This window comes from Malaya genurostris, chromosome 2 (genome assembly GCF_030247185.1).
Source record: "Malaya genurostris strain Urasoe2022 chromosome 2, Malgen_1.1, whole genome shotgun sequence".
Classification (NCBI taxonomy): Eukaryota; Metazoa; Arthropoda; class Insecta; order Diptera; family Culicidae; genus Malaya; species Malaya genurostris.
Window position 1 is genome coordinate 290,481,625 of NC_080571.1, and position 11,742 is coordinate 290,493,366.

The window sequence follows — 11,742 nt, forward strand, 5'->3', positions numbered from 1 at the left end:
TCAAATATCAAACATCAATAGTGACTTTGACAGTTCGATGACAAGAATGTCAGTTATCCCTACCGAAAGATATGATACTCTTAAAAGCACCCTTTACATTAAAGAAGCTTTATTGAACGGAAAAATGGATACAGTTTGATGATTTGAACATGATTTTCTCTCTCCCAGGTTTAAATAATATATTGGATCCTGAAGGATTGAAATATGTCCACTGCAGCCGTGGACGTATTCTCAAATTGCCTATGAAGTTTCCCTAGTGAAAGAACGGATACAAGCATATTTTATTCCGGAAATAGGTTAAAATCGATTCTAAGTTCAATGTGATATGCTTTCTATTTAAAAGCAGATTTTGTTTTTAAATCAAATTGTCCATCAATCTTGTCTTTTTTCTAGTAGCCTGCTCGAAACTAATCGCTCAAATTCAGTTCCGAACCGTTTCTTTTGACCTTTCAAACCAAGTTGTAACAGTCAATCACATTTCACATGGTCATGTCATACCCAAGTACATGTGGCCCAGGTTTTTTCTTTGTTCTCCCGAGGAAAATAGTGTCGGTTATTGGAGCTACCACAGCGACTAGTAGCAAAGTGCGTATCTGCACGTCAATGAAGTTATTGGCACGTAGATATATCGTAGATTTTCAGCAACGCAACGCAACAATAAACCATGTGCCTCCGATCTGTTCGAAGGTCAAACGACCTGCTTCAAGTTCGCGTGAATTGAAGAAAAGAAACACCAAGCGTCTCCATCGTTACTCTAGTGTGAAGTGTTGGGGAATCTTCGTGCACACATTGTATGCGGTAGGTACTTACCTTTTGGTGGTGATGAATGAAAGTACAAGCCGTGAGCTTTCTTTCTTCGCTCCCTGGGAAGACCCGGCGGTGCCATGTTGAGTGGATTTTCGATGAGCTATCATTAATATAGCAATCGACGGGCCATTTTTTTTTGTTCAATTCCTGTTAGGCATACTATTCATCCTGTGATATGATGGAACGTATTGGAATGCGGTCGGGGCCACAGTTGACTTAGGTGTCGACGAAAGTGCTCCTTTTTGCGTGACGAAATGATTGTATTGAGCGCATAATTCTATGAAAGTAAAAATTTGAAGAAGAAACAACAACAGGCTATATTTACTGTTTATTCACATGTGTTTCGATAGTGTGCGAAGTTTACGAAGCTTCTATTATTGCTGCTATTTGTTTCCTGTTCCGCGACTGAGCAGGTGTTGTACTGCAAATCACAATATATTAACCTCGTTGCCCATTTGGTTCTTGTCATGAAAGTTCGTGTGATATAGATTGATAGCATTCATTCGGGAAACGATACGATTTCTATGCATAAGTAAATTTAGCACCTTGTCATGGTTGAAACTCTTACATTTGTCATCAACTTGTGTTTCAAGATACATGAAAATATAAAAAAATTGGTGCTGTTGGTCAGTCACCTCATGTAAGAAAGCAATGATACTGCTTTTATTTTGGCTCATTGCGGTTAGCTTAACATGACAACTGATTTTGTTGTTGTTGTTGTTGGAGAAATGTCTCACAAAGTCATTTATATAAAAATCATGATTTGGCAAGGAATCTGAAGTTCAGAAATGATAATGAATGGTCAACTTTTCAATGAAATACTTCTCCAGAAGATGCTGTTATTCAAACTACAAGAAGATTTCGGAAAGCTCTGAAGCTTAAAACACTGGCGAGATATTCGCCCTTATTCTGAATAACGGCGTATTGGTTTTTCGATCGAATATGTTTCGGTCGAATCTTAGCTACCTTTGATTTTGCTAGCGTTATTAGGAATACGAATTAAATACTATCAAAAAACGATTTGTCGTTATTCAGAGCGTTTGTTTTAGAATAATATTTCAAAATATATTCCTCAATTCTAGATTCTTGACCGATTGCATTATTTTTGACGAGTTTCAAGTGAAAAAAATTGAGCAGAAGTAGTGAAATAAATAATTTTGGAATGTATCTAGAAGAAGTAGTGAAATAAATAATAGTTGAAAGAAGTGTTACGAAAAAAAATGAACAATAGAATGAACAGAAAAATGAACAAAAAAATGAACAAGATAATTTATACCTCAAATGCTATTATTATTTGTATAATGGTACGCAAGAATTAATAACTAAGAATAATAGAACTTGAGTTGTTTGAAAAAAAAAAACAAATGAGTTGGAGTCCATTAAGCTCATAATTCAGTTAAAGCCTCGATAAATACTTTTTAAACAATAGCAAGTGTTTAAGACAGAAGAGAGCGGACGTGAAAAGTTCTCGCGTGTCATTTTTCCGTAGGAAAAACAGAACAGTGAAAATTTCGTTCTCTCTTGTATTACATTGATTTTCCATATTCAGTGCATGAATTTAATGCAAAAAAACTACAAGGATCAGCCCCATGGGGTTGTTCGAGCCATTGATGTGGAACAAGGCAACCAAAATTTCTAATGATCGACATTTTCAATTAATCGTCACACTTTTGAATCCGCAAATGCACGAGAGTCTGCTTAGTCTTTATTATGATCCAACACCGAACACGCGAACCCAGAATATAGACTATATTTATCATGATTTGTATTTGTTTTTTTTAGCCGACGAAATTACATCAATAGCCCAAATGTAGGCAATTATATGTTTGTACATGCTTGCGATATAGATATCGATATTTAAGCTTCTTTTCGCCACGCTTGTGTTCAAGTTTTGTATGCAAGAAGTTATTTTTATAGCGTTTCTCTACCATTACTACCATTCTGCGATTTCGGTTGAAGTGATAAACTTTTTCTCATTATCAATCGAGGTCATCTCATATAAATAAGAAATTGATCTTATGCACTCAAAATTACCCTGGGGTAGTTGTCAATTTCTCAGGCGAAACGACATAACATGGGATTTCATCCAATCTCTTATGACACAAGATCAGAGCATAGCAATTAAAGCTTCAAATCGTTTTATGGCACTTTTTATCTTGCTGTCTAGCCAAAACCTACCTCTAGCAAGCTACGTGTAGGACTGAAACGTTAGCTATAATTTCGTTCATATTTATAGATTCGCGTGCTTCCAACAGCTTCACTTTTGCATCGGTTGACCAATCAGAGCGCTGCTTTCCCTTTGATATATCGCTTATTCCTTCAAAATCGTCGACTATGACAGGGAAATCCGGTATGCCGGAGATTTTTTGCAGACAAATAGGACACTGCTAGCTATTATTCAACATTTCAATGATATACAATTAAAAATTCATGGGTATGAACATTCAAATCAATACGTAGAAATATTTCCAATCAAATGGTGACATAATATTAATAATTGATACAAAATTGACTGAGCTGTAATTGTTCAAAACCTGACCACATTTCTACGTGTGTTTTTCTTGAATTTCTAGTTGGCACCCCTATATAGAAAACAAAAATGTGTTCCACATTAAAAAAACGATGCGTTGTGATCGGACGCTATAAGTGAAAAATGCCGTTGTGCCGTAAGGTCTTTGTTGTGCCGATCGACAAGGACCAACCTCTGTGACCACTTCTGGATTAAGGATCAAAAGCTAAGTGTTGCCTTTGAGAAATTTGTATCTACTGTATTTCAAAAGCTTCATGTATTTCAAAAGATGCCGTGTGGAATCTGGCAAAAAAATGAACCAAGAATAGATCCACTGGGTTCCTGCTTCCATGTCGTAAAAGGCGACAATTGCAGGAGTTTCTTTTTCCTTTCAGTTAGCAGATATTTTCAACGTTTCGCTTCTGATTACTCTATTTTATTAAATTATCTTTTCGTTCAACCTATCAATTTCCATCTAGCGTGCGCAAATCCGTTGATATTAATATTTCAAACAAAAAATTAATATTTTTTCGGTAGGCGGCTGCCCAGATCAACCAATATAACCAGTTAATAATTTTAATAAATAAATAAAATAATAAAGCAGAAATAATACACAATCAAGACACGCGTGAAATCTGTTGACCTTTATTTGGTGATTTAAAATGATTCTATAAAAACTGTTTAGAATATGTCAATGCAATGAATCAACTGTTTTGTCTAAATCCTATTCACTCGTTTATTTTGTATCACGTGATTTTATTTATAAAAATTAGGCAAGTTTTTATTCTTTACGCGATAGTATTGCAAATTTCTCTTCTGTTTCCTCGAAAAAGAGCTGTGAATCAAGACTTCCCGGAACTTCAATATTGGATGTTGTTGAAACGTTCACTCCGGGAAGTCAGTGAGTTTAGTGGTGCATCCGAGCATCTTGAAACCGGAACACGCGCGACTCAGTGCGCGAATACTACCAATACTGAATTTTTTACTAACAAAAATCATTATCCCGTGACACTTGTGGAGTGGGCAGTAGTATATACGGCCTCTAGTAACAACAAGTGCTGGACTAACATCCCTTCCCATTCCTTAGACGATCTACATTCGGGTCTGGCCGGTGCCGGTACTAATCAATAAATTCTGGGATTACCAGAAGATGTACATTGAAGGATGATTTACCAGTCCCAGGTCGGATCATCGAAAAATTCCCTGTACAATTTCAGCTAATCCCAATCAGTAACGAAGTAGCAACCAGGGGTGGTTGCTCAAGCTCAATAGCAAGTGTATAAGACAGAAAATCGAAATCAATTCGATGATGGCCTAGGTTCCTGTGTTCAAATGGGCGACGTACTGTAGTACCCATTCATCTCAGCTCCATCATCCATCGCATATACTAAAATTATTAGTTAGAGTATAATCTTATATCACACTGCTGACTGCTGGGCGCACCACTTATTCGATATAGCTCAAATTTTCTCATAAGGACTGTTTTGAGATGCCTAACTAATTAAGCACTACCGCTTCACGAAATTGGAGATGACCCCTTTTTATTGGAACCCTAATATATACTGACTGACTTCGTAACACTCCGGTATCGCTGGGCGAGCAGATTCGAATCTGCTTCAAATTTATGCTTGAAAAATAAAACTGAAAATAAGTGTTAGGGCATGTTTACCAGTATTCTAAAGACTGTCCCAGAAAGTATGGACGCAACTAAAAACCGCTGCCATTTCGCAATGGTTCAGAATCTGTCAATTCTTATGGCTGCGTCCTGTTGTTTACACTCTTCTCTAACCACTTGTGCAGTTGTTTATTCGTTTTCATTAGTTTGTTTCGAAATGCGTGGACTTTTAGCAGAACAATGTCGAAGAATTGTGTACAAATGGTGCACAGAACGTGGAAACTTTCCACGTCACTGAGAAAGATAGCAAAAATGGAAGGAGTAAGTGAAAAAGCCGTGCGAAATGTAATCAGGAAGTTCGGCGAGGATAACACCTTTGAGGATAAACCGAAAACGGTTCGAAAAAAAGGTCCTGCTAACCCTCAGTTGGATAAACGTATACTGAAGGCGTTCGAGCAAAAGAAGGAGGTTTCAGTTCGGGATGTGGCCAAGAAAGTGGGCACTTCGAAGTCAAATGTTCTTCGTGCTAAAGAACGTTTGAATCTTCGAACCTATAAGAAGCAGAAACAACCAAAACATAGTCCGAAACAAGAAGCATCGATCAGGCCGAGGGTTCGAAAGCTGTACACTACGATTCTTGCTGGAAATTTGAACTGCATAATCATGGACGACGAAACCTACGTGAAACTCGATTGCAAATCCTTGCCGGGACCACAATATTATACGGTGCGAGAAGAGCAACTGTTAAACCAGTTCGAGACATTGATCGAAGTCGAAAAATTTGGTAAGAAAGCTATGGTCTGGCAAGCAATTTGTAGGTAAGATTTCGAAACCCTTCATCACCACTGCTTCAATAAACAGCGAAATATACATTACGGAATGTTTACAAAAACGACTTCTACCCATGATTCGAAGCCACAAGGATCCTGTTGTCTTCTGGCCAGATCTTGCTTCTTGCCACTACTCGAAATCAACGGTAGAATGGTATACTACCAAAAATGTCACTTTCGTCCCAAAAGACATGAATCCACCAAATTGCCCACAACTTCGACCAATTGAGGAATTTTGGGCATTAACGAAGGCACATCTTAGAAAACATGTCTCGGCAGCCTAAACCATTCAACAGTTCGAAAAAGATTGGAAAAAAGTGTCAAAACTTGTCGCCAAGAAGTCTGTACGGAATTTAATGAGGAACGTTCGCAAGAAGGTGCGCCAGCTAGTCTACAATGGCTAAGTAGCAAATGTTGAGAATAATATTCTGTTTTTGTAGTTTAATATTATCAGTATATCGAATAAAATTTGAATATCTAACACTTGTGAATTATTTACAGCGAAATCAAAGTACGTCCATACTTTCTGGGACAGTCTTTAGTGCTTGATCAATCTGGAAACAAATGTAAAAAATAGAACTGCTGCGTATGCCAGTTTTGAGTACGATAGTAGAACCGTTCGAATAAATGAAACCAAAACGGCTTGCTGAGGGCAGCATTCAGTAGTGTTCTAGTTCTAGATGCATAATCTATGTCACTTTAAAAATTTAAATCAGAAAATTATAACAAGAAAGACTGGCAGTCCTAGCACTTTTTTATTCGTGTTTCAGAAGAAAAGCGTATGTATGGACGTTTAAAATTTGACAGAAGAAGTGTTCGAATAAATAAAATTAAACCGGTTTGCTGGGGATACATTTGTTAGAGCATATCCAGTACTGTTCTAGTTCTAGATGCCTCATTTATGTCAGTTACAAAATTTAAATCTGAATTTTATAACAAGAAAAACTGGCAGTGTTTTACTCGTGTTTCAAATGTACAAAAAATAGGACGCCATTGAAGACCAGTTTTAAATTTGACAGATAAACTGGTCGAATTAATAAAATTAAACCGGTTTGCTGGGGATACATTTGTTAGGGCATATTCAGTAGTGTTCTAGTTCTAGATGCATAATTTATGTCAGTTACAAAATTTAAATCTGAATTTTATAGCAAGAAAAACTGGCAGCCCCAGCAGTGTTTTACTCGTGCTTCAAATATACAAAAAAAACGGCATCGTAGATCAGTTTTAAATTCGACAGAAGAACTGGTCGAATAAATAAAACTAGATCGACTTGCTGGGGATACGATTGTTCCAGTTTCTGCTCTATTATCGATCTTCTATATAGAACTTCTAGTTGCTGAATTTGCTCTTACAGTTTCAGTTTTATTATAAATCTCCCATATAAAACTTTCAGCTGCTGAATTTGCTCTGAGGGTACATTTGTTTAAGTTCCATTACCTATCCCCGATATAAAATTTCCAGCTGCTGAATTTGCTCTTACTATTGAAAAGGTTTGGGTTGTATATATAAAATGGTATAGCCCGTTTATAAAAGCACTACATTGGGAATTGTGTACACTTAGATTTTTACAGCCTAGTGCTCGGCAACCAACTCTGCAAATTTTTAAACTACTGAAACTCTCGGTATTTTTCATCTGACAACTAATTTGCATATCCCGAGATTTTCGGATTCGTCAAAACTATATATTTCCGAGACTTTCGTCATTTTTGGAAGAAAATTGCCTAAATTTTATTGATATTCATGCATACTCCAGGAATTTATTGAAATCGAGTTCAAGATATAAAGTAAACATTCTATTTTTAAAATGACATTACTAATATTGATGATTTCATCGTTTTGATGACGGTTGAACTGACAAAGTCGAAAATGTAATCCAAAATAACAATATATTAAATGAAGAAGCCGTTGATCCAAATAGCGTAAAGCGGAATAAGTGAAGCTTTGATGTCGTTTCCAGTAGGGAGCACAATTTGATTCTCCGCAATGTAACGATATTCATTCCTAAACTCATCAGCAGTAATAAACATTTCTCGGTTGATTTTTCAGTAGGTAGTAAGAACAAGTGACAGTGACAGTTGGATTTTACGACTCTGTTTGAAAGTCGAAAGTATCGGGTATCATTTTATGCAAACAGTTGAGTGATAAACGTGGAAACCGCTTGGTAGTTAAAAATAAATTCGAATCGTTCGATTTCTGGTGGACTCGACGGATTGTGAAGGGTTTTTAAGGCGCTCATAATTCTGGTCAATCGGAATATTTGACACTTTTTTAATTTTTTCGTGGAAAAAATCCTTAGTCACAACAGGTTGGAATTTTCTTCACTCGTTTCTGTGAATAAAAAATCCGAATCCGAAAAACCTACTCGTAAGTTGAAAAATCCAAATATTCGTTTTTTTTTTAAATCTGAACATCCAGAATTTCAATCAAAAGAAAACAAACACAAAATAAATGTTCGAACAATCCGTTAGATCCTTTTGGTTTACAGTTTACGGTACTTGTTTAATTGCTCAGCAATTACCGAACGATCGATAATCAATTCACAATTACCTGAATTACCGAACTGATTACCAAATGTTAAGCTGTTGAAAATTCGGTAAAAAATTACCGAATTCTACGAAATTTTATAAGTATGTACATACAAACAGTTGAGTAATACCCGTGGAAACCGCTTGGTAATCAATAGAAGAGAAAGTAAACAAAGAGAAAATGTCACTTGCTCTTACGGCCTTTTGGAAAATTAATCGAGATTTGTACTGATTTGCTCTTCGAAAAATCATAATCTGACGAAAGTAAAGGCTGAATGAAACATTCAACATTTAAAGAAATATATCGCACCAAACTCCAATCAAATTGTATAAATTTATTTTGAATATTACAATACATCACTATATTCGGATACAATTTCTAGCTGCAACTGATACCACTTGTGAGCACAGTTCACAGGATTTTGACACATTCCATTTAAAAAAATTGCACTTGTTAACGCGCTCGTGTTTTAACTGATGCAAAATGGCTACTTTGATGAAACATTGAATTTCGGTTGTCTTGAAAGTGTTTACCGAGATTTCGGTAAATTGCTATCATTAATAAACTGATTTCGGTAAAACGGTCGATTACTATTAAGGGGCAATACAATCTCTAGAAAACAGTCATTGTTGCAAAACGTTAAAACAAGTTTCTTCGCTTTGAACGGAAATTTAAAAGACAAATGTCAGTATATTTGGTGAATTGATAAACTTAAAAAACTAATAAACGTAAAACTGCTTTTGCGTTTTTCAACAATGGCTGGTTCCCCAAGATTGTAAGGAGAAACATAACTAGAACCGCATATGAATGTAACATTTTTCATTGTCGAGAAAGTCGAGACCCGAGATACAGATTAATAATAAAATATTGCTTAGCTGCGCTTTTACGGTATTTACTGTCTTTTCGCCGAGATCAAAATTAAGCTTTTATTGCATGGTTTTTTTTTATTTCAAGTCAGTTCTTGATTTTATAATTATATGAAATCTTGATTTCATAATCCAGAGCGCTGAGTTGATGAGTGCTTATAGTTGTAAATGTTGTTCATGGTGTGAAGTCACTAAAATTCCGAACGAAAATACGATTCTACGAAAAAGCAGAATGGTAGAATTTCTATTTTCACAGTTTCGTTTGTATACCACTTTCGTGATGTTCTTTGTTAGGTATTTCCAAAAATGAGGGGCTATGAATAATTTTAGCAAAAAATATTGCTCTTTAAACCTATACTGAGCTTGTCTTAATTTGCTTATGATGAACAAGATGCGAGTGAACTTAGCAAATTTTTGAGTAAATCATTTGGATGATTTTCAAGCATAACAGAAACTATAGGATTTCTTCCAATGCATTTAAATCTTTTCAATGTGCCGGCAGTCACGGCCATTCATTCAAAACTATTCCTAGCCTTGACTTCAAAAAGTTATTTCCATTGGTGGTGAGCTCTCCCGAATAGCAATTTCCTATCGCATACTGAAAAATATGCACTTCATTCACAAAAACACCGATGGTGTTTTCGATTTCTCGATCTGCACACGATTACCTTAAATGATGTCAGAAGGTTACATGAAAGTTTCCAACATGCACCATCCCTTCAAACTTGTGCTCAAATGCAATTGAAGTTCATCAGCACACGCCTTTATTCAATTGAGCTCTGCCGTTTCATGCTGTGAAAATTCGCGCCCCAACTTTTTCTACTCGAAGGAAACCAAACGGGTTAGGTACAATTTTCGCACTTTCTTTCTTTCGTTTCGGTGGGCAAAAGTTTGCGATTTTCTTTTATCCTGATGTACAGTTGCATTCGATGGTTCTCAAACAACTTTCAACAAGAATCACTTTCCTTTGCACACATCGCAATACGTTTCAAATGTTCGTGCACGTAAATTGTTATGCAGGACAAATCACGTCCATGTATTTCTCCGAGCGGTGATTGTCAGTTGTTCGAAAATATGTTCTGATTGATGAATTTTTTAACTATATATTTTCCACCGCTTCAGAACTTTTTCAAGGCTCTGGAACTTATTCAAAACACAAGCGCACGTGGCGAACTCGAAACTGCTACTGAATATAGTGCACGAATAGTGACTGTCTTTTTCCGCGCGCTCTCGTATTGAACGAATTTAGATAAAGCATTGACTGAATCCTGTGCGTTGTCTCTCCATTGCTGTTCGGGAATAGGATTATCTGTTTGATAAAACAAAGCAGACAGCACGACCGGTACTGTTGCATTTGATGCGCGTAACACGCGATTTTAAAACGCATGTAGGGTAACCGGACTCTTATTCATCTCTTGTAACCATTAATCAAAATGAGGTCAACTAACTTTTTCCATTGGTCCTGATAAAAATATAAAAATTGATGCATTTGTCTCAAATTTTGCTGTCACTGTACCAACAGAAACACACATTTTCCAAATACTGATTTGGTTGTAATACGACTTTCTAGCACAGAGCGAAAAATTTGGCTCTGGTATTCTCGCAAGCCATTAGTTTTAAGCCTAGTAGTTCCCAGAATAATGTGATGAATCGGCTGATGGAAGGGCTATGGATACAATTACCCTAAGTGTACCCTTTGTACAAGGCTGTGTGTATTACTATTTAAGTTAGCATACCGATACTACAGGAATGAGCAATTATACTCTAGAGGTGTTGTTGAAAACTTTTACTTCAATACTTACCGGAATAAGTTAAAAATGAAAAAACCGATTCCGAATAAAATTTCACCACCAAACGATGAATTCACAGATCGGCTGAAATTTAGTGAAAAGGTAAAGACTAAAATTAAGGTTATTATATTTTCTTTACTTCCTGCTCGTTTTCATGTTGATTTGTTTCATTGATGTTTTCAATAAAAAATTTCTTAGTAACACATTCCTAATCTAAAAACTTTTCAAACGGTGACATACGTTGACATCAAGTTGTGTAGTATATCAAAACGAACGGATACTTTCGAACAAATACGAATATACCTTTCTTGTTTTCACTCGAATGAATTCGAACGCGACTCGTTTGCCACAAAAAATTGAAATCAGTAAACTTCTTTTACTAAGCCATGATAAAATCACTCCAATTCTTGTCATTAACCATATGCAAAACGCTGGAATGTTTGCCAATTTAAGGAAAGGAAAAGTCTCATTCTCGTTTACAGACGAGTAGACGAAATACCGTGGTTTAAAGTTTAATGTTGCGAATCAACCGTTCGAATACATTGAAAACAGTTTACCAACAGATTTTTTCGGATGTAAAAAGTGATTTGCAATCAGATGATGAATTCGTTTTTTTTAAATAAAACATTTAGAAAGCATAGCAGTCAGAGTAAAATGCTTGTTTTTTTCTGGCGAACCTTCGAATATATGCGCGGTTAAAAATTTTTACGCATAAGATTTTACTATACCCGAATAATAAATATTGTAGAAAAACAATACGATTTGCTGTACAAAACCTGCCACAATTTTGCTTTGATCA

The 11,742-nt window shown here is 36.0% G+C and overlaps 1 protein-coding gene across 6 annotated transcripts in view; it reads right to left on the reverse strand.

Moving 5' to 3' along the window:
- Positions 1-10,328, reverse strand: part of LOC131430543 (uncharacterized) — a 75,032-nt gene extending 64,704 nt beyond the window's left edge. For all 6 annotated transcript variants that reach the window (XR_009229540.1, XR_009229541.1, XM_058595602.1 and 3 more), the window contains exons 1-2: positions 9,822-10,328; positions 811-1,084 (exon numbers count right to left, since the gene is read on the reverse strand). Coding sequence is in view for 4 of the 6 variants with exons in the window: in XM_058595602.1 (XP_058451585.1) it covers positions 811-886 (76 nt within the window). In the remaining 2 variants the exon portion in view is untranslated. The remainder of the gene's footprint in view (positions 1-810; positions 1,085-9,821) is intronic.
- Positions 10,329-11,742: the final 1,414 nt, after the last annotated feature.